General features: G+C 42.1%; 2 protein-coding genes across 3 annotated transcripts in view; both read left to right on the top strand.

Annotated features, from left to right (window-relative positions):
- SMCHD1 (structural maintenance of chromosomes flexible hinge domain containing 1) overlaps nt 1-1,290 on the top strand; it is a 133,454-nt gene extending 132,164 nt beyond the window's left edge. For both annotated transcript variants that reach the window (XR_014252077.1, XM_082418557.1), the window contains one exon: nt 236-1,290. Coding sequence is in view for 1 of the 2 variants with exons in the window: in XM_082418557.1 (XP_082274683.1) it covers nt 236-260 (25 nt within the window). In the remaining variant the exon portion in view is untranslated. The remainder of the gene's footprint in view (nt 1-235) is intronic.
- Nucleotides 1,291-21,527: 20,237 nt separating this feature from the next.
- EMILIN2 (elastin microfibril interfacer 2) overlaps nt 21,528-23,924 on the top strand; it is a 53,014-nt gene continuing 50,617 nt past the window's right edge. The window contains exons 1-2 of the mRNA XM_082418617.1: nt 21,528-21,974; nt 22,510-22,632. Of these exons, the coding sequence (XP_082274743.1) occupies nt 21,841-21,974; nt 22,510-22,632 (257 nt within the window). The 5' untranslated portion in view covers nt 21,528-21,840. The remainder of the gene's footprint in view (nt 21,975-22,509; nt 22,633-23,924) is intronic.

The raw sequence follows: 23,924 nt of genomic DNA on the forward strand, positions 1-23,924 counted from the left end.
ATCCCTTCCTCTGTATATGTTAACTACTGTTTTTATGTTAAGCTTTTGTTTGTTTGTTGCATACATGTGAAAGAAGTGGTTATATACAAGGATTTGTCTGTTATACCAAGAATTATTATAATTAGTAGAACATAGTTCCACTGGATATTTAACCATCCAGGTCTGATGAGGGAGTTACAGGAAAGGAAAACTTTGGTACTTAAAATTTACTGTGTTTTTTTTCCATTTTGATCAGGATTATAACCAAAACAGATGTGTGAGAGGTGACAGAAGAGGGGGCCATTGGTCTCCCTAAGAATGCCCTGCCTCCTGCAGCTCTGTTTCAGAAGACCAAGAGGGTGACTTACAGACGAATACTTCTGGGGATGATAACAAGTATCTAGACATGTATTTCCGTGTCTAGCCAGATGGCGCTGGAAGCAACCATTCAGTTTTGTGAATCTCACCGAACAATATGGGTTTACTGGAATTCTTCCAGTCATCATGCCCTTTGGTTGTCATTATCTTGCAAATGTGTCAGAGATATGCAACTATGGTAGTGACTGCAAAACTGACACATAGCATTTATTAATCCTGAAGAAAAGTGTATGTACTATTTTTCAGTATGTTTATCATGAATATGCTAGAACTATTTCATGAAAGCAAACCTTTTTATTACTTTTGTGTGAATTTATTTAACATACCTGTTATGTCTGTTGTGTTTAAGGAAAGTTCTAGAGGTTAGGTATTTAATTGTAAATATGCAGGGAAACTTTTAAGAATTCAGAATAAACGTAGACAAGCACAGGTATCTGGGAATTCAGATGTTAAGATATATGGAAAAACATTAAAGTGATGGGTGGACTTGTGACAGCAGTAGCATTTTAAATTTCTAAAGACTTATCCTGTATATATATGTGTATATATATATAATATGCAGCAGCAGCAATTTTATAAGTATTGCTTGACTTTATTAATACTAGATTATATAGTCTCAGCCTTAATTCTATGTTTACGTTATTTTGTAATTTTTTAGTACTATTTTTAAGGGGTTAAAGAAGTTGTACACTCCCTCATTAAGGGAATAAGGGTCTACTAGAAAGTTGCTGCAAAAACATTTGAATTGTGTATTAATTCATGCTAATGTATGTCAATATATGTCTTTGTGTCAGTCCAGGACTATTGGATTGTGAAGTTATTTTATAAGGAAATACTTTTGGTACAGTTTTGTGGCCCAGGAAATGTGTGTTTTTTAATCCTTTCTGACTATACAGTGAGGTTAATAAAGAAGATTGTTTCTTCCCTGTTGAATGGGTGTGTTTTCCTTTTTTAAAATTTAAAACTCCATAAAAGTTACCTTGGTAAAATATTATGATATTTAACCTCTCTTTATAATTGGAAGTCATTTAACTGTTTTGTTGAAGAAAGATACAGAATGGCGGTAATAAGAATTAACTAAAAGAAAGATTGGATTCCTTGTAAGTAAAACTACTACTTATTAAGTGTTAAATATTAGTGCTAGAAAGGTAAGTATCACCTTCTGAGTTTTTTAACTTTTTGAAGTTATGACTTGGTTACTTACAGTCATTATGAAATGGGTAGGATTAATATTTTTAGTATGTAACTTTCACATAATACTTTTTAGTAAAAAAAGTTTTAATTTCTATCATTTTTCTACTGTCATAATGTCTTTTCAGTTATATCTGCTAAACATTTTCATGGTAACATCTCTTCATGGTTATGTAATTATATTTATAAATTTACTTTTATACATGTTAATTTCATATTATTTCTCATTTTTTTTTGAACACATAGTACCTCTTTTGACTTCAAAAAGAGGTTGCTTCTTTTTAGCAGGTATATGTTTAGGGATAGGTTAGCAGCATTAAAATTCATGGTAGGACACTTGGCCTTAAAATATTAATTATCTTAAATATAAGGTAAAGTTTCTCCACCTTATGCAAGCAGTTATTTCATTTATGAATTCATCAATAACTTGAGTATCTGAAAATACTATTTAAGTATTTTGGAGAGAGATCAAATCAGTGTTAAAGAATCACTATCCCAAGTGACAAGCAATAAAGAGACATTAGTTATATTTTTTTAATGTTAGGAAGCCTAATTTCAAAGTAAAATAATGTCTGATAATATAAATTCCTAGTATTCTGACTCTTTAGACCACACTCCAATAAAACAAATAACATGGACTAGAAAATATTTATATCTTTGTGTAGTACCATATTTAAATCTTACTAATAGAATTTGCTTACATCTTTTTCACTTGTGTTTCTCCTCAGTTATTCTTTTTTTTTTTTTTTAATTTATTTATTTATTTTTGGCTGTGTTGGGTCTTCGTTTCTGTGCGAGGGCTTTCTCCAGTTGCGGCAAGCATGGGCCACTCTTCATCGCGGTGCGCGGGCCTCTCACTATCGCGGCCTCTCTTGTTGCGGAGCACAGGCTCCAGACGCGCAGGCTCAGTAGTTGTGACTCACGGGCCTCGTTGCTCCGCAGCATGTGGGATCTTCCCAGACCAGGGCTCGAACCCGTGTCCCCTGCATTGGCAGGCAGATTCTCAACCACTGCGCCACCAGGGAAGCCCTCCTCAGTTATTCTTAACCTCTTGTTAAATTCTTGGTGGAAATGGAACATAGCATTTCATTTTTCTATATTTTCATTTTAGTGGGAATAAAAAATTATGTACCTTATTTATTTGATATTCCACTGGTGAAGATTTGAATTTTTTATTAGGTATAATTAAACATAATTGGAATTCACTTTTATACTTTATACAAGACCATTCGTTATGTTGGGCTAGAAATTATAGGATGATATTTAAAAGAGGAATCTTTTACTTTGTATTTCTTCTGATTTCTCTAGTTCTGTGATATATTGATAAATGACTACCAAATTTAGTGAAAAAATTTACTTCAATGTTTTCGTAGACTAGAATTATGTCTTGATTTGTTAAGCATATTGCATATTTCTCTTCTTCAGTAGTTTTGCAGAGTGAATCTCTTGTACGAAGAATTGCTGGGAGTTCCCTGGTGGCCTAGTGGTTAGGATTCTGGGCTTTCACAGCTGTGGCCTGGGTTCAATCCCTGGTCGGGGAACTGAGATTCTGCAAGCTGTGGGGTGCAGCCAAAAAAAAAAGAAACAGAAAAAGAAACTGCTGACAGTTCGACAGTGATCCCTGTATCAAATATTAATGAAAAGTCAAAAGAATCATTTAAAAAAACCAATCATATGTGTTTAAAAGTAATAATGTAGGGCTTCCCTGGTGGCACAGTGGTTAAGAATCCGCCTGCCAATGCAGAGGACGAGGGTTCAAGCCCCAGTCCGGGAAGTTCCCACATGCCGCGGAGCAACGAAGGCCGTGCACCACAACTACTGAGCCTGCACTCTAGAGCCCGCGTGCCACAACTACAGAAGCCCGCGTGCCTAGAGCCCGTGCTCTGCAACAAGAGAAGCCACCGCAATGAGAAGCCCACACACCGCAACGAAGAGTAGTCCCAGCTTGCCGCAACTAGAGAAAGCCTGCACGCAGCAAGGAAGACCCAACACAGCCAAAAATAAATTAAATTTTAAAAAGTAATAATATATTGAGCTTTGGCTACATTTGTGTTAAATGTTCATGTGCTGATTGCCTGATGTTTTTATAATAGAATATAGATTATCCTATTGGTTAGAATGGAGTGCCAATTTCATAAGACATTTATAAATATGATTTTGGGGATGTTTCAAAATGTAAAATTAAAAAGTAGTTGGCCTTAGTTGTTTGAAATACAGAATGGTTTTTATTGGAACATTCATAAATTCATTAATTTAGCAAATACATATATGTGCTTTTTGCAAACCAGTGTATCTGACCTGTGGAAGGAGATAATAGCTTCTATATGCTGAGTAAAACATTTACATATATTCTTTTCATACATGTTTGATCCCCGAGCTAAGGAAGCATTGTGTAAGCTCTGCCTATGCTAATCTAGGCTTTAACACTTACCCGCTTTATGACTAGGACAAATTATTTAACCTGTCTGTATCTCAGTTTTTCTCATCTTTAAAATGAGGATAATTGTACCTATTTTGTAAGGTTGATTAATAATCAAATGAAACAGTTAGTTGAATGATTAGTATAGGGTCTGGCATTTGGTGAGTTTCCAATGGATATCACTTTCTTCCCTTTGTTAGGCAATTACATGGACAGATGATATGATCACTAAATCTGACTAGAGGTAAGTGTGAATTGCAGAGAGATGACGGAGCATGTGACACAAACTGGGCCTTGATGGGTATGTAGGATTTATGTATGCTGCAGTTTGGGGAAGGAGGGAGGAGCTGAAAGGACACTATAAGGGAAGACAATGAGACAAAAGACAGCATGTCTTTGGAAGGAGCTCAGTCTGACTCCAGTGCAATGGGAAATAAAATTAGATCTAATTTGAGAGCAGACCTCTAAAGCTTTGGGCTTTTAAGGAAATAATCAGCACAAGTAACTACAAGTTTTCCAGCAGTCCTAATCAAACCTATGCTTTAAGAATTAAGTGGGGGCCAGGGGGGAGGGGGTTCCCTGGTGGCCCGGTGGTTGAGAATCTGCCTGCCAATGCAGGGGACACGGGTTCGAGCCCTGGTCCGGGAAGATCCCACATGCCACGGAGCAACTGAGCCCGTGCGCCACAACTACTGAGTCTGTGGTCTAAACCCTGCAAGTCACAAGTACTGCACCCTCGAGCCTGGAGTCCATTCTCTGCAACAAGAGAAGCCACCGCAATGAGAGGCCCGTGCACCGCAATGAAGCGTAGCCCCCGCTCACCACAACTAGAGAAAGCCTGCGTGCAGCAACGAAGACCCAACGCAGCCAAAAATAAATTTTAAAAAAGTGGAATTCCCTGGCGGTCAGTGGTTAGGACTTGGTGCTTCCACTGCAGAGGGCACGGGGGTTCAATCCCTGCAGGGAGCTAAGATCCTGCATACTGCACGGTGTGGTCAAAAAAGAAGATTAATTCCATGATGATGTTTGTTTAAAAAAAAAAAAATGTGGAGGGAGATCAACTTTTGCTAAGACAGCCTGAGGAGCTCTGCTGACCCTGCTCCCCAGCAGCTGGTGAGAAGTATTAAAAGCATTTAATACACTTGGAATGGTCCTAAGGACAAACAGTAAAAACCATTTAAAACCTCTTGGAATGGTCCTAAGGACAAACAGTAAATGAAGAAACATCTATTCAAGAAAATCTATGAAAATTCTGTAAGAAAGTTTAGGATCTGTGGCATTTTAAACCAAATCTCGTTGTCCCCCTCCCACCTCCCAGCTCAGCAAGGTGGAGACCCCAGTCCAGACTGCTGCAGCCAAGGACCCTGTGCTCCCTTGCCTCTCCATCTCCCAGCCAGAGGACTTGCTTTCCAGGAGGAGCAAGACTTCAGTGGTTTCTTACCGTACCCACAACTGCATTTTGCTGAAAGCTAAGTCCCAGGTCAGTGTGGTCAAGAGGTGTGGGCTGTCTCCTTCCTCCCCGGCCCCACTTGTGGGATGGAGGCTCCACCTTGGACCTGGCGTGCTGAGAATAGTGGAGCCTTGCTAGCCCTTCCTCTAGCTCATGAGGTGGTGGTTCCACCCCAGGAGAAGCAAGCCAAGAGGTTCTTGGGCTACTGCCGCCTCTACCACGTTTAGCTCCTAGGGCACAGGTGTTACTCAGAAATTTGCCATCGTTCCCAGCTCCAGAGCCCTGGCTCTGAGATTTTGTTTGGGAGGGAGGAGGGGAGATAAACATGTCAAACAAATAGCTCCTAATCACTTCGCAAAGGAAATGGCTTTGTTCACAACATGGAGAAATCTAAACCTAAGAGCATTCTCAAAAACAGTGGAGGTTGTATAGGGAATTGGGAAGAGGTCCATGGAACTAATGAAGATACAGTCTATAGGCTGGCTAGTTTTCAGGAGAGAATGGAGCAATAAGACACCTGGAAGAAGCCCTCCTTGGGTTAGAACAAATATCAAACACCTCAGAAACTTCCATCCCCATCAAAAAAGCCATACTTAAATTAGTTTGTGCAGGAATTTTTGCTCTGGGCATTGATATAAATTATTTAGAGCAGTCAACCAGCTATTAATGGAGTTTGACAGCTGGTTGTAGGGTCGAGGAAAGAGAAGAGAGTCCTAACACCACCACTGTTCTCCCAGAGTGACTGTGGGGCACACCTAGAGCTGTGCCTCGCTGAAGAGGAGCATCCAACTTAACACTGGGGGATGGGGTGGGGCACAGATTTCACTAAAATAATCCAGCCAGTCACTAAGTAAGGAAATAAGTCCCAGAGGATGGTGAACCAGTACCCAAAGTTGCTACAATATGTTATCTAAAATGTGCCATTTCCAACAAAAAAATTAGGAGATGCGAAGAAATTGGAAAGTATGACTCCTACATTGGAAATAATGAAGGCAGCAGAAACTGCCTGTGAGAGCTACTAGTTGTCAGATTTAACAGAAAAATATTTTGAATTAGCCATTATCAATATGTTCACAGAACTAAAGGAAAACTTGATTAAGGAATTAAAGGTGCAATGACAATGTCTTATCAAATTAAGTATATCAATAAGAAGAAAAATGTTAAAGAACTACATGGAAATTCTGGAGTTGAAAAGTACAATAACTGAAATAAGCAATTCACTAGAGTGACTCAACAGTAGATTTAAACTGGCAGAAGAGAGAATTAGTGAACTTGAAGATAGATTGATAGAGATTATGCAGGTTGAACAGAGAAAAAAGAATGAAGAAAAATGAGCAGAGGCTAAGAGAAAGTGCAACAATGAAGTAGGCAGACGTATTTTTCAGTTTCACAATTTACTAGAAAGCAACAGTTATCCAGACAAAGAGAGTTCAGAAATAAACCTATGCTTCTATGGTCAACTGATTTTCAGCAAGGGTGTCAAGAATCAACGAAAGGGAATACAATCGTCTTTTTAACAAATGGTGCTGAGACAACTGGACAGTCACAAGCAAAAATTAAGTTGGATCCCACGTCACACCATGTACAAAAATTACCTCAAAAAGTATCAAAGACCTAAATAGAAGAGCAAAAATTTTAAACTCCTAGAAGAAAACATAGAGGTAAATCTTCATGACCTTGGATTTGGCAAAGAATTCTTATGTATGACACCAAAATCAAGAGCAACAAAAGGAAATGAGATAAATTGGATTTCATCAAGATTAGACAATTTTGCTTCAAAGCATACTATCAACATGAAATGACAACACAGCAGAATGGGAGAAAATATTTACAAATCATATACCTGATAAGGGACATACCTAGAATATATAAAGAACCCTTATAACTGAATAATAAAAATATAAATGACCCAGTTTAAAAATGGCAAAGGATATGAATAGACATGTCTCCAAAGAAGATACACAAATGCCTAACAAGCACATGAAAAGATGTGCAACCTCATTATTCATCAGGGAAACACAAAACCACTATGAGACACCACTTCACATCCACTAGGATGGCTATAATCAAAAAGTCAGATAACAGCAAATTTTGCCAAGAAGGTGTAGAAATTAGAAGCCTCATGCATTGCTGGTGGGAATGTAAAACGATCCAGTCACTTTGGAGAACAATCTGAATCAGGTGGTTTCTCAAATGATTAATCATAGTATTACCACATGACCCAGTAATTCCATTCCTGGTATACGCCCAAGAGCAATGAAATCATTTGCCCACACAGAAACTTGTACATGAATGTTATAACAGCATTACTCATAATAACTAAAATGTGTCCATCAAGGAATTAACAAAATTTTTAACATCCACACAGTGAAATACTATTTGGCCATAAAAATGAAGAAAGTACCTATACGTGTTACAACATGGATGAACTACAAAAACATTAAGTGAAAGAAGCCAGTCACAAAAGACCACATACTGTATGATTCCACTCCTATGAAAATTTAGGAAAATCTATAGAAACAAAGATTAGTGGTTGCTTAGTGGTGGGGTGGGGGGTGTCTAGGAGTAGGGTTCTGATAACCAAAGGATACAGAGTTAACTTTATGGATTGAATTGTATGCCCCCCCAAAGATCCTGAAGTTCAAACCCTAGTACCTCAGAATTTGGTCTTGTTTGGAAATAGGGTCTTTACAGAGGTAATCAAGTGAAAATGAGATCATTAAGGTGGGCTCTAACCCAATGTAACTGATGTTCTTATGAAAAGGGAAACTTTGGACACAGACACTAACAGAGAGAAGATCGTGTGGAGACACATGGGCAAAAGATGGCCATGTGATGAGAATGATGCATCTACAAACCAAAGAACTAGAAGCTAGAAGAGGCGACGAAGGTGTTACAGACTGAATGTTTGTGTCTTTCTCAAATTCACATGTTGAAACCTATTCACAAACGTGAGGGTGTTTGGAGGTGGGACTTTTGGACGGTGATTAGGTCATGAGGGTTGAGCCCACATGAATGGGATTAGTGCCTTTATAAAAGGGACATCAGAGCGATCCCTTACCCCTTCTACCATGTGAGGACATAACAAAAAGGGCTTTCTGTGAACCAAGAAGCAGGTTCTCACCAGATGACAAATCTGCCCACACCTTGATCTTGGACTTCCCAGCTTCCAGAACTGTGAGAAATAAATTCATTTATGAGCCACCCAGTCTGTGGTATTCTCTTATAGCAGCCTAAGGAGACTAAAACAGAAGATTCTTAGAGCACAGCACTGCCAAAACCTTTATTTCAGACTTGTAGCCTCCAAAACCGAGACAATTTATGTTGTTTCAAGCCACCTGGTTTTTGGTACTTTATAATGGCAACCCTAGGAAACTACTACCAGAGGTGATAGCTAAGGAATATAGGATTTCTACATGAGATGATAAAAAGGTTCCAAAAATGACTGTGGTAATGGTTGCACATGTTTGTAAATGTACTAAACCCACTGCATGGTAAACTTTAAATGGGTCAGTTGTATAGTATGTGAATTATATTTCAATTTTAAAAATAAATGAAATAGAAGACTAAAAATTCATAAATTTGTGTAAACTGAACAACACATTTTTTAACAACCAATGAATCAAGGAAAAAATCACAAGGGAAATCAGAAAATACTTAGAGACTAATGAAAATGAAAACATAATGTACCAAAACACATGGAACACAATGAAAGCACTGCTGAGGGGGGAAATTTATAGCTATAAATGCTCATATTAAAAAACAAGAAGATTGAAATCAACACTCTTGCTTTACAACTTGAAGATCTAGAAAAAGAACAAATGAAACCCAAAGCTAGTAGAAGGAAGGAAATGATAAAGACCAGAGTAGAGATAAGTCAAATAGAGTATAAAAAAAAAAGAGAAAATTAATGATATCAAAAATTGGTTCAAAAAAAAAAAATTAGTTCAAAATTGACAATCTTTAGCTAGATGGACTACAGAAAAAAGACACAAATTACTAATATCAGAAATGAAAGTGAGGACTTTACTAATGATTCTAGAGAAATAAAAGGGGTTATAAGAGACTGCTATGAAAAATTGTATGCCAAAAAGTTGGATAACCTAGATGAAATAGACAAATTCCTAGAAACTGTGCTAAACATATTCCATTATTTCTAATCACAACTCTGTGAAGCTGTTTTAATTCGTTGAAAAGAACAATAGTAATTGTGCACAGAGATAGAACCATCACTATGGCATAGGGTTTGCTGCTTACTCTGGGCTTGTTGAGATGAAAAGAATAGTGGTGAGGTTCTCCCCTTGGCAGCCCCAATTTTTTCATCCATCTCTAGGTTATGCATCTAGGGGTGCAGTTGATGGGTTTTAGGGTATGTGACTGTTCAAATGTAAAAAGTAGTGCAGAACTGTTTTTTTTTTTTTTTTAATTGATTGGTTGATTGATTTTTGGCTGCATTGGGTCTTTGTCACTGCGCATGGACCTTCTCTAGTTGCGGCGAGCAGGGGCTACTCTTCATTGTGTGCTCAGGTTTCTCATTGCGATGGCTTTTCTTGTTGCGGAGCACGGCCTCTAGGCGTGCAGGCTTCAGTAGCTGTGGCGTGTGGGCTTCAGTAGTTGTGGTTCACAGGCTCTAGAGAGCAGGCTCAGTAGTTGTGGCGCATGGGCTTAGTTGCTCTGCAGCATGTGGCATCTTCCCAGACCAGGGCTCAAACCCATGTCCCCTGCATTGGCAGGAGGATTCTTAACCACTGCGCCACAAGGGAAGCGCCAGAACTGTTTTCCAAAGCAGTTGTACCAGTTTACACTCCCATTAGCAGTGAGGGAGCGTTTCTCTCCGCATTCACACTAGCACTTGGTATTGTCAGGCTTTTAAATTTTAATCTGGTAGTACATAGTGGTATCTATTTGCATTAGATATTAATTAGTTACTTAGGTATTACTCTGCACATCCATGATTGTTAATGAGGCTGAACATATTTTTCATTGGCCGTTTGTGTTTCCTCTTCTGTGAAGGGCAGATTGCCCATTTTTCTATTGGATTCTTTTTCTTTTTTTTTTTTAAATGTCACTTCCTCAGAGGGAACTTATTATTTTTTTTAATTAATTAATTTATTTATTTATTTTTGGCTGCATTGGGTCTTTGTTGTTGGGTCTTCATTGCTGCGTGTGGACTTTCTCTAGTTGCGGTGAGCGGGGGCTACTCTTCCTTGTGGTGCGTGGGCTTCTCATTGCGGTGGCTTCTCTTGTTGCGAAGCTCGGGCTCTAGGTGCACGGGCTTCAGTAGTTGTCGCTTCCGGGCTCTAGAGCTCAAGCTCAGTAGTTGTGGCGCACGGGCTTAGTTGCTCCACAGCACGTGGGATCTTCCCGGACCAGGGCTCGAACCTGTGTCCCCTGCAGTTGCAGGCGGATTCTCAACCATTGCGCCACCAGGGAAGTCCCTGGATTCTTTTTCTTGTTGATTTGTTCATTTGTTAAATCAATTCCTCTATCAATTCTTTATCAGTTATATGTTGCAACATGTGAGAGGGCTTGGAGGCACCTGGAAAGCTTCAGAGAACGAATGACTGCCAAGGTCTCATAGGTGAAGTTGAAGTTCTCCAGGCGTGGAGAAAATTCCACACAGAGAACAGTTTATGCAAAGATTATACTTGCTTACGGGCCTCCAATCAAACATAGCTAGAAAAAAAGTAAAAGAGGGAAAAGACCTGCTCTTCCTCCTCAGGCAAATTAGATTTGTTTCTGGATCGAACACTCCTGTTTTAGAAGGCTAGTTTTAATGTAGACTAAATGGATTTGGTGGATTTGTGTGTTTCTCCAGTCTGGCCTTTATCTCTGCACCTTGCCTTTGAAGGTTCATCTATGATAAAGCATGACATATCTCGGGGGCGGGGGGGTGGTGTAAATTGGAGGGTTTCATCCTCTAAGCAAAATAGTTTCCATTTCCAGACTTGCTTCCTTTAAAGGTTGGAAGTATCTTAAAGAAATATTTAAAACCCCAACTTAATGAGGTTTTTCATAATGAATCTGTCCTCTGAAGACATCATTTATTTGTGTTTCCCTGGGAATCATTTAGGAGCAGCAGTTCAAAGCTTGAAATGGATTTTCCTTTTATTTGTTATCTCTAGAGTTGACAGATCTCTCTAAGCTGTGATTTGGCAGCGCTAGGTTCTTAATTCCGGTTTTTTAAAAGCACAGTGAAGATAAACTGTAATTCTGAGGCGACATACATATGAAACCTTATTTGGCCCCTCATTACCTCATTCATTAGGGCGGGAAGGGCTCTGGCCAGAGATCACATGCTTTGGCCGAGGAAGAGGGTGACTCTAATTTTGTTTTCTGACTGACTGACCGGGCCTCAGAGTGGGGTGGAGAAGGGCTGAAAATAGTCATTTCTTGGCTGCATGGGTCCATTTACAAGTGAGAAAGAGAAACAAGCTCTCCGGAGGTTGGCCTCACCAGTTACAGTGGATGTGATGTGAGCGGAGTTGATTAAAGCCCAAGGAAAATTGCAGAGGATTAGATTTATTCAAATTGTTTATATTTGTTAAAAGATAAAACTGAAATGTACTCTTCTGTTCGAAGTTTGAGTTTTCAACTTTTGTCCAAGTTAGCATCCCCAGATCCCAATTCTCACCCAGTGTAATGCCCCTTTCCCCCTAGTATATTACGTATGTTAATTTGATCCACTGTCTTATAAAAGTTAGACACCTGTTTGCTTTCTTTCATTCACTCAACAAGTATTAAACAAGTTATTAAACAAGTATTATGTGCCAGGCACTGTGCCAGTTATTATGGACAAAATAAGACAAATCAATAGTTTTTCTTCAACAAATCTTTAAGTGATGGTGTGGGAGGTCAGAATTGATGTGACTTTGGGGAAGGAAGGGTTAATGATTGCAAGGACTGTGAGGGGCCCTGAGGGCATGTTTTGCTTCAGGATCTGGGTGCTGCTTAAGTGGCTGCCTTCACTTTGTGAAAAATTCAGTGAGCTGATCACATTTTATGCACTTGTTGGCAAGAATGCTATCCTTTGATAAAATTTACATTAGAAAACCACAGTCCACAAATATTTATTTTTTAAAAACCTTTATGAAATTGGAATCCCCAGCAGGAAAGTGAAGATTCTTTCAGGGTTGAAAAACATAGGAACTGAATTCTGGTGCCTGTTTTCTAATGTCCTTCCTATTTCTCCCAGGAATCCTGGCACCACTTTGCCCCCAAACAGCACTTTGGAAAGCATAATCTCAGAATACTCAGGAAATAAAGTTTTTTTTTTTAATTAGATGTTATTATTTGTTTGTTTGTTTGGCTGTGCCGGCTCTTAGTTGCGGCATGCGGGGTCTTGTTGCTGCATGCAAGATCTTGCTGCAGAGTGCGGGATCTTTATTTGCGGCATGCCGGATCTAGTTCCCCGACCAGGGATCGAGCCCAGGCTCCCTGTATTGGGAGCGCAGAGTCTTAACCACTGGACCAGCAGGGAAGTCCCGTATTTTGGTTTTATATTTTTAAAAGATGGGGAAAAACATGTGAGAATGCAATAAAAAATGAAGGCAGTTTCTTCCTTGACCCCTCAACATTCTCTGAATGTGAGACTCTGGTCTCACATTGTAGTTACCGTTAGTCAAAAGACATTAGCGGCAGAAGGTGGTGCCGCGGAGATCCAGCGCCAGGACCTGCGCCCTCGGGTGTGGGTGTTCCTGGCGGACTTGGCAAGGTGGCCGGAGAGGGAGGGTCCGACGGGGCGGGCGCAGAGTCCATCTTGTGCAGGGCAGCGACCCCACGTCAAAATCGCCGCGATTTCCCAATCAGTCTAGGAAACTGGGGAAAAGAAGCTAAATGCAGCAGCAGCAGCATGAAAATAGTTTAAAATGAATGAGTGTGTGGACCTAACACCAGTCCAAGGTGTTCAATGCAGCCACCAGAGCCAGAATATTCAAATGAACTTTGCTAAAGGATAACCTAAAAGAATTTTCCACTATGAGAGCCTGACATAGTTCATTCACCTTTAATAAATGAAGCAGGGCTTCCCTGGTGGCACAGTGGTTAAGATTCCGCCTGCCAATGCAGGGGACACGGGTTCGAGCCCTGGCCCAGGAAGATCCCACGTGCCGCGGAGCAACTAAGCCCGTGCGCCACAACTACTGAGCCTGCGCTTTAGAGCCCGCGAACCACAACTACTGAAGCCCGCGTGCCTAGAGCCTGTGCCCCGCAACAAAGAGAAGCCACCGCAAGGAGAAGCCCGCACACCGCCACGAAGAATAACCCCTGCTCACCGCAACTAGAGAAAGCCCATGCACAGCAACGAAGACCCAACAAAGCCAATAAATAAATAAATAAATAAATTTATAATAAATAAATAAATAAAATGCACGAGGCAGTAACAGAACAGAAGCACTTGCCCTGAGTAAAGTTATGACTTGCAGTAGTCCAGTTCATTCCTATTTTCTGATTTTGTTATTTGCATTGATCGTTACTAATGTTTTATTCAGCTTTTATAAACACTATGTTGGTGTTAAACAGAGTTGTGATTTTCAGTTCATTTTAGGTCCTTAGAGTGACCATATAATTTATTGTCCAAATCCAGGCACTTTTGAAGATGAAAGGAGACACTAAGGATAATTAACAGTGTCAACTGATCCACGACAGGAGTAACCTGGGACTGGCTCGGGCAAATCAGGACATCTGGTCACCCTACCTCTCTTTAGATGAGGGGAAAAAAGAACTAGAGGTTTGTTTGTTTTTTCCACCAGCCTATGTTGTACTTTTTGACAGTGACACATCCTCACCCTTTCCTCATGTTCATTACCCCTCAATCCCAACTGGCCTCCCCAACTCACCTATCTCCTGGCTACTTTTTTTTTTTTTAACTTAATTAAATTGTTTAAATTGAAATATAGTTGATTTACAATGTTTCAAGTGTACAGCAAAGTGATTTAGTTATACATATATATAAATAAAATATATATATTCTTTTTCAGATTCTTCTCCATTATAGGTTATTATAAGATATTGAATATAGTTCCCTGTGCTCTACAGTAGGTCCTCGTTCATCTGTTTTATGTATAGTAGTGTGTATCTGTTAATCCCAAATTCCCAGTTTATCCCTCTCCTCCCTTTCCCCTTTGGTAACCATAAGTTTGTTTTCTATCTCTGTGAGTCTGTTTCTGTTTTGTAAGTAAATTCATTTGTATCTTTTTTTTTTTTTTTTTTACATTCCACATATAAGTGATATCATATTTGTCTTTCTCTCTCTGACTGACTTCACTTAGTTTGATACTTTCTAGGTCCATTCATGTTGCTGCAACCTCCTGGCTACTTCTAAGGCCACACACTTTGGCTTAGCTAATCTACAAGCTGGCCCCTGTCTCTACTTATTAAACACATACAGTGTACAAGGTCACATTAATTGCTCCTTCCTCTCTTGCAAATCACATTCGGTTTTGATATTACAGCTGATTTAAAGCAAAGCAAAACAAAACAAAAAATGAAACACTCAACTCAAACCCACACTTCTCTATGGTCTTTCCTAATTAATACTGAACTTTTCTGATTGCCTCAAGCTCTGCTTCTTTATCATAACCTAGGTACACTGCTTTTACTATGCAGTATTTTATTTACTGAATGTAACTTTGTACGTATTAGGTCATTTCATACATGTGTGTTTTGCTTTCCAGCCAATTAAGATGATAAAGAACTAAATCTTTTTTTCTCTGGCTCACATATTGCCTGGCAGTGTTCCATACGCAGAACTTCCTCAATATGTTTACTGATGAAACAAATCTTTTGATGGCCACAAAATTCCAAGAACTTTGCCTTTTCCCCCCAGATGTAATATTTTCTTACTGTTCCCAGACTTAAGTTGAAATACAGTCTATCTTTATTATTCACAGATTCTATATTTTGTGAAGTTGCCTCTTCATGGAATTTATTTTTAACTACAAAAGCAATACTTGCAGCACTTTCGTGGCCATTGGTGAAACTGAGCAGAGTGGCAAAAAAGTTGACTTGCCCAACTGTGCACATTTCCAGCTGAGGTCCAGCAAGGCAGTGCTCTGCCTTCTTGTTTCAGGTCTCATACTGTAAAGAAGTGTCCTTTTCATGGAAAATTGAATTCTATGCTTTTTGCATTTTTGTGCTTTTTGTTGGTGATTTCGTTGTTTAAAATGGCCCCCAAGCGCAGTGATGAAGCCCTGTCTTGTGTTCCTTAGCTCAAGAAGGTTGTGATGTGCCTTATGGAGAAAACATGTGTTTGAGGTAAGCTTTGTTCAGGCACAAGTTACAGTGGGGTTGGCTGTGAGTTCACTGTCAATGAATCAATAATAAATATCAAACAAGGTGTCTTTAAATAGAAACACACAGAAAAGAAGGTTATGTATTGATTGGTTGACAAAAAGATTTTTGATCAGAGGCTTCTTACTCCTGTATTTCCTCTGCGAGCAATTGTTCAGTATTCACGAATTCAGTGTTTGCAGCAACTTAATAGAACAAATGACACCAAATAATGAGAGCTGACTATACTTAAATACTTGAAACATGGTTTAGAACTGCACAACCTGAAATACTAGAAAGAGTTCATTTGCTCATGAATACTATTCTAATGAGTATGGACCAAGATTGTCCTAAAATTTAACAATTTATTTTACAATCATCAAACACATTCTGCCTATTTAAAATACTCTGTTGTTTCCAGAACAATTGACTCTTATTCCATAAATAAATGATGAACTATACAACATAGTTTGATGTGACTCATATATATGAAAGCATTATTGCCTAAGCTATTACAATTCTCTTGGAAACAAACAAAACTCTAAGAGCCTATTTTTGTCATATTTCTTATGAAGAAAAAAATGTGTTCAAAACCACACCATCAGTGTGACAGCACTGAATTCTCAAATGCAGTATATGGCCCACAGTTAGCTATAGGAAGCATTTTTAGATCTAAGCAACATCTGAAAAAAATTAAAGGATATGGAATTAGTTACTAATTTCATCTTTTTGAGGAAGAAGAAGAAACTTATTATCGAATTGCCTAATGATCTGAGTTTATTTTTGTAGAGTTATTAATCCTCCCAAAGATTTCATTGAATTGTCCTAAAATAAATTCCTTTGCAAAGTAGAGGATGAAATCTCCTAAACAATCAGCTGGGCTATACGTTTTCTCTTGGAGAGCAGTAGAAAGAAAACTGAGGTAGAAGTCAAGAACCCAGTGTTCTGTTCCCGACGATCACACTTGTGCACGTGCCCTCTTGATATATATTTCTTATTTGGAAAGAAGAACTGCAGTAGATGGTCAGCTTCCCACATCAGTGGACACAACAAAAAGATGACAAAGCTCCTGGACCTGACTGCAAATTTGTTGCAATACCAAAGTGGTAACAATAACAGTTGTGAAAATTTATCCTCCACTTACCCTGTGCCAGGCACTGTGCTAAGCAGTGTACATGTGGTAACACAAGGCACCCTCCCAACAGCTACATGAGGCATCCCCTTTCCAGAGGAGGAAATGGAGGATTGGGAGGCTTTTGATTTGTCCCCGTCGTTCTGCTCAGGAGGTGAGGGTACCCAGTTTTGAACAGTATGCTAAGTCCATTGCATGAGCTCCTAAACATTTTTTTTCATGTGTGATTTCAGGCATAATTTCAACTTTTTGCAATTTTGAAGTTCTCAGGTAATAGTTTAGCCTGTATTAAGGCACACACCCCTGACCAATAAAGGGAGGTATGCTCCTGGCATCTCTCAAGAAAGATGATTAACGTAATGGCCATAATCCTTCACAATGCTATCAAATCAATCAATTGATAAATAAGATCAGTCTTGGGTTCAGAGGATAAAGAGATTTTGAATCTTTAGCTCTGTATAGCTGATGGGATATTTGCAATATATAGTTAGGAAAAAATGAAGAGAGCAACTGTTCTTTGTTCAGTTTGGGTCTATTTGAGCAAAGCCTTTGACAAGATGGGAAAGTAGCTCTTGTTTGTAAATTTTGAAGTCTGGGGACTCACTGACTTCCTTCCAAAGGTGCCTTGTCAAATGCTGTGCCTATGGCGAATGGAGCTACAGAAAATTGTATCAACCAAATCTTGGCATTCCAAAGCAGAGACCAAGCTACGTGGTGCAGCCAGTTCATTTTCCTTGGAGACATTTCTGTCTCTCCTTCCCTACCCAACCGCACTTAAAAAAACAAAAACAAACAAAGATGAAGGGCATCTTATCACTAACTTAAGAATGTGTAAGACATTTTCTTAGGGTGTATTATGTTAGAAATGCTTTGCAATCAAAATTTATGCAAGATGTCTAATCTTCAAGGACTTTCGTTTTTCATCATTAGTAAACAGCACAAAGAAGTTAAGACACCTAAAATTACAGCTAGAAATCAGGGGAGACATTTTTTTGAGTTCTAGAAAACAAAAGATGAGGAATGAGTAGGTTGGGACACCCAGGCTAAGTCGTATGACTCTTGACCACATCCTAGATACAGATCAGTTCATCTTGATCAAATGTCTTGTGCCCAGATGACTGGTGGTGGGGTGGAGGCAATGAACCCCCCTGCCACCTCTGTAATGATCGCCCACTCTCCTCCTCCAGGCAACTGAAGGGAGTCTGGGTGTGGTAGGGGTCAAGCAGGCTCACTGCTTCACAAGAAGTACCCCCCAAGTACAGAGCCTGATGAGCTCTTTTATCATGACCCATAGTGAAGGAATGGATTTTATGAAATAGTTCTATTTTGCATTTTTGCTTTAGTTAATGGGACTGAGTCCCCCTAAATCCGAGTTCTCCTACTGAGTTTATGATTATCCTCTCTATCCAAAGCCTTATTCCCTTTCTTGGGACTTCCCTGGTGGTGCAGTGGTTAGGAATCCACCTGTCAATGCAGGGGACACAGGTTCGAGCTCTGGTCCGGGAGGGTCCCACATGCCACGGAGCAACTAAGCGCATGCACCACAACTACTGAGCCTGTGCTCTAGAGCCTGCGAACCACAACTACTGAGCCCGTGTGCCACAACTACTGAAGCCCACGCGCCTAGAGCCCGTGCTCCGCAACAAGAGAAGCCACTGCAATGAGAAACCTGCACATCGCAATGAAGAGTAGCCCCCGCTCGCTACAACTAGAGAAAGCCCACGTGCAGCCAAAAATAAATAAATAAACAAAACCTTATTCCCTTTCTTGTCCAGCCCCTGTTTCCCTCAGGACTGAGGCATATCAAGAAAAGTGGAGATTGAAACCTAGCAGGACCCTGTGGTTCCTCCCTGGGTACAAAAGCCCCTCTGTGTTCCCTGTTTCTTCTTTGTAGAGAAAAAGGCTTTAGTCTCTCAGGCCTTGCCTGCGTTCCAAAGAGCAGACTCAAGCAGTTACTAATGAGAGAAGTGAGGGAATTCAGAAACAAAGGAAAAGCAGTCAAGCAAGAAAGGTAATGGTAGCTTAAACAATAGTTGAGCAATAATACAGAGTCCTAGTTCCTCCTCAAGGGATGTACACAACAATTTGACACATATTTTTGAGTTGTTCTGCAGGAACTAAGACACCCCCCCCAACCCAGGTGGAGGATGCTGACCATAAGCACGTGGAACCAGAGGACTGTTGCTTAAGGTTCCTGCCACATCACTCTGTTACCTCCCCACCAACCAATCAAAAGAAAGTCCACGAGCTGATCACACATCCCGCGACCCTCACCCCAGATGTTGCCTTTAAAAACCCTTCCCTGAAAGCCAAAGGGGAGTTCCGGTCTTTTGAGCATGAGCTGCCTGTTTTCCTTGCTTGGTGCCCTGCAATAAATGCTGTACTTTCCTTCACCACAACCTGGTATCAGTAGATTGGCTTTGCTGCTCATTGGGTGAGCAGACCCAAGTTCGGTTCAGTAAGTTGGTGACACAATCAAGAATATAAATCACTATGGGGCATGTTTGTTTCAAAAGAGAAAGAAATTACTTTGGATTGTTACAGGAAACTGACAGCTTTCAAGGGCTTATTTGAGGAAGTTGGCAGCTTATAAAGAATTCACACTTGCAGCATTCTGCCAATCATTTCCTCTTTATTGCTTATGACTGGGACCAGATGATCTGCCCAGTTAGACTGTTTCTTGAGGTGCTTCCACTCTCTCCTCAGGAAGCCTCTCCTGCTTTACTTCTTCTGGAAGGCTCTCTGTTTCCTGAGTCTGAAGGGTCCCTTCCTCTGGCTAGAGAAGAGAAAAAGAAAAGGGTCTTTTGAGATCTTGGCCTCAAGTCTTCCATCCTCCCAGAGCAGCCCCACAGTGGGTACCCGTGGGGATGTGTCTAGAGAGACGCATGGGACAAATATTGTCTAACTTATCTGACTGCACATCAGAAACATCACACGGTTCGTTGCACAGGAAGGCCTGGGAGCTCTGTAAACACAGAGCCCCCGTCTGTGTTCACTCACCCATGACTTACTATTTTTGCAAGGTGCCTTGCATGTAACAGATGCCCACAATAACATTTATTTACTGATAAATGCCATTTATAGCTGATTAAATTTGGTGTCGTGGTCATCTCAATAAAAAGTTGGTCCTCCAACTCTTGGACTGGAAGACAGCTTCCCGGTATAACTTTGAGTCAATGAAAAAACTAGATGTGATTTGATCAGTCTGACTCACTCTCAAGTTTGAGAATTACCAGTATTTAAGAGAAGTTGTGGTTTGTTAGCTGTCAGCTGTAGACATACACAACTTGTGTGTTTCCTCCATTTTTTCCCTTCTGTCCCTCTCCTTCATTTCTGTGCTCTGCTTCTTCCCTATGACACTTCATGGACAAAAATGGTCTTAGGATGGGAAGGATAGGGAAGCCACACAGAAAGATAGAGATCGGCTTATGCAAGACAGCTTTTTATCCCTTTCTGTTACTTCCCTCTCAGGGTGGCTCTTTCGAAGGCTGGGATGACATCAGTCCATTATTTGCATGATCTTCCATTTAGAGAGTTCATGGACAGACTATGTTCTTACATGGTATATTTTTCTGCTTGGCTCTTGTGAAGTTTCTACTTAGGGAATTTTCTTCTATTTGCAAATCAAAAGGCCCTACAACATCATCAAAGCATATCAAGTAAAATGGACCACTAGTTTCATTTAGTTACAGTAGGGAACATAGCAAAGTGTTATGGTCCACATCACAATTCACAGCCAGCAGTGTCCTGTCAACTCACAGATATTGCAGTTAATCTATGCAGTCTACAAATAACCCCACTCCGGTTCATTAGATTCAGCAAGTTAACTCAAATATCGATATATAGTTCTCTCCTCACCCCAAGAACACAACACTCCGGTGGGGATTTTATGTAACATTCTTCTGCAGAGTTGCTTCATCCCCAAAAGAAATTGGTAGAGATTAGTGTAACTCAAAAATAGGCAGAAATAAAATGGAATATTATACAGCCATTAAGTAATATTTTTAAAGGAAAATTTAAGATCTATGGTAAATTATAATTATGGCTCATTATATAATCATATTAAATAACAGGATTGAAAACTGCCAAAAAAAAAAAAAGGCAGAAAATATGCAAGCAAGTGAAAAGACAAATGTCTAGCCGTGTCTGAACTGTTTAGAAGCAAAGGCGATTGTTGTGGAGTAAATGTCTTTAATATTGATAGAAAAAGAAAGTTCAGAATAGGACATCAGAAGCAGAGGCTGCGAGATGATCTGTATACTAGAGCCTGATGCTGTGCTTCAGAATCTGCTGGGAAGTTGTGGGGCTGTCGCTTCCAGTATCCCCTGCTGCCCCGCACGTTGACTTAGAAACTATTTAATGGATGCGTAAGGGAAAGAAAGAGAAGGGGACCCGCGTTCATTTCCCCTAAACTCTCAAGTTCAAATGTGGAGGAATGGCCGCGTCTTGCCAGAGGAGGAAATCCGAGTCTGATAAAGGACTGATAAAGATGCTCCTCCTTCGCCCTGGGAAGCCGGCACCCAGGCCCGACGTGTGGACTGCCAGACTCGCTGACGGCGGCCCTTCCCGAGGGGCCGGGCGCGCCTGCTGGAAGGTGGGAGGCGGAGTTGCCCCGCTCCTGGGATGAGACCAAAGGAATGAGTAATTGGAAATTTTGTAACAGAGACCCTTCTCCCAAACCCTACAGCCCTTTCACCCCCCGCAACCCCCTGCCGAGAAGCAAGAGGACTGGAGACAGACGTGGTTGAGCGAGAGTCACGTTCCGGAGAGGGAAGTGAAATAAAGAGGGCGGCACCCGGGGGGACCTGTGCGTCACTGAGGGGGAGAAGCGCGGGCGCACGGGGCGGAAAAGGAGAAGTGGGAGCGAGAAGCCGCAGGGGGCGGCCGCGGAGCGCGGGTGGGGGCGCCGCGCAGCGCCCGAGCCTCCTGCCTTCGGCCGCGCCCGGGCAGCCCGCAGCCTCCCGGCGCTCGCCCGACCCGCGCTCCGGATCCGGCCGGCGGGTCGCGCCCGCCGCGCACAGAATGTGGCAGCGGACACGGCCCCGGCCCCGCGCGCCCTGGCTCTGGGCGCTGGCGCTGCTGGCCCTGGGCGGCGCAGGGCTGTGCCACGCCGGCCCTCAGCCCAGGCACCCCGCGCGGCCCAGCGCCAGGAACAAGTAAGTGCGCGGCCTCTCCTTGCCCCAGGACGGCCCAGAGCCGTGGGCCCCCGCCTGCCCTTCCCCGACCGGCCGCCGACCCCGAAGCTGCCCTGCCGAGGCGAGGAGCCGCAGCCGGGGTTCCCCTCGGGCTGCCGGGGCGGCGCCTCTTCCGCGGTGGCCGCGCGCTCCGTGGCCGGCGCGGGGCGTCCCGGGCGACCTCGCCCTCGCCTCCAGCAGTGCTGCCTCCGGGGCCGTGGGGCGCAGGGAGTGTCCCGCAGAGCAGGGCGATCAGGAAACTTCCCCCGGGAATTACTGCGGCCCCTGGGACCGTGGGGGCTCTTCCCGTCTGTCTTTTGTGGGATAACGGTGCACTCTCTCCAAAGGCGCACCCGCGCACCGTCCGAACGTCTGCTGGTCGAGCTCCCGCCTCCGCAGGGACGACGGGCTCCCCGACCCTCGCGCGGTCAGCCGCCGGGTCGGCTCGTCCCTTCTCCCCCAGCCTCATTGTTCTCCCGGTTTATACCATGCCCTTCTCCCTCTCTCTCCACCCCAGGAACTGGTGCGCCTACATCGTGAACAAGAACGTGAGCTGCTCGGTGCTGGAAGGAAGTGAGAGTTTTATTCAGGCTCAGTACAACTGTGCCTGGAACCAGATGCCCTGTCCGTCCGCGCTCGTGTAAGTCCCGGGAGCCGAGGGGCGGGCGGGGCGCGCCGGGACCGGGGCCGCGGGGGTGGGGTCAGAGCGCTGGGCTCCAGCCGCTCAGTAAATCTCTTCCAGCGGGTGAAAACTCAGCAGCTGAAAAGTTTGAGCGCTGAGCAGGGTACCAGGCTCGCTGGGGTATTTAAGGAGCGTGTGTTGCCTGGAGTCAGCGTTGAGGATGCGCCCGCCTGGCGATCGCCGGGCACAGGAGGGGACGAACAAAGCCACCGACCCCCACTTCTCTCTCTCTTTTTCTTTCAATTTTATTACTAACATAAGGCAGCTGGACCTAATTAGATCCATATTGTGTGTTCTGGGGCACAGAGAAGATTCCAAAATGTATACTGCTAAAAACTTACATGTAGGATTAGCTGAGAGGTTTGCTCCAGCCAGTGTTCTAGAACAGGCGAGTTTTATCCAAATGTCCCCATAAAACTGACCTCTTCGGTTGTAGGTGTTGTAGATTTCTAAAGTCCCCAGGAACAACTTGCTTGAAAGTGTGCGATTGTTGTTTTTTCAAGTTAGATTTGGGGGATTCAGCTAAGTGGTTGTCAGGAGAGAATGGTCCTTAAAGACCAGGGGAAGAATTAATCTTTTTCCTTATAAAGGTTTCACTGTCTTAAAAAAAAAAAAAAAAAGAGTAAGCGAAGCAACAGAGTACAGATTTTGTTACATACATCACGTTGACAGAGTACAGATTTTGTTACATACATCACGTTCATTCAGTTGTCATCTGGCAAGTCTTTGTGTCTTTGTGGAAGCCAGATATCAGAGGATGAGCTGATGTCCGCCAGAGGAGGAATCTGCCGTGTGAATCAATGGCTGTTGGAGAACGCATGTGATGGTTGAAATTAATTGTTTTCCCCTAAGAATAAACTGTTTGTCTTAGAGCACAGTTGTCTTTACAGCAAAGAATAGCCAGTAGGCGGATCTGTCTTTGGCAAAGCAGAGGGACAGACTGGAACTTGTGCTGCAGGAAACGTTATTCCAGAAGGCCGTAGATGAGCCTTCAGGCCTATGAGGTGGTAGTGGTCCCTGGATCATTGCACATGGGCTGGGATGAGAACTGAATCAGGGAAGGGATAATTCCTGTTAAGCAAAAACAAACAAACAACCCCCCCTCCCCAACAAAACAAACAGAACCTTAGAAGAGATTCCCCACTTGCTCTACGCAGAGCATGAGGTCGAAATTGAATTGCTGTCTGTCACATTGAGTTGTGTAACCTGTCAGAGGGCGCAGGGCTGTCATACTACCTGTGTCTCTGGCT

Source organism: Balaenoptera physalus (assembly GCF_965194825.1).
Source record: "Balaenoptera physalus genome assembly, chromosome: 12".
NCBI classification, from domain to species: Eukaryota; Metazoa; Chordata; class Mammalia; order Artiodactyla; family Balaenopteridae; genus Balaenoptera; species Balaenoptera physalus.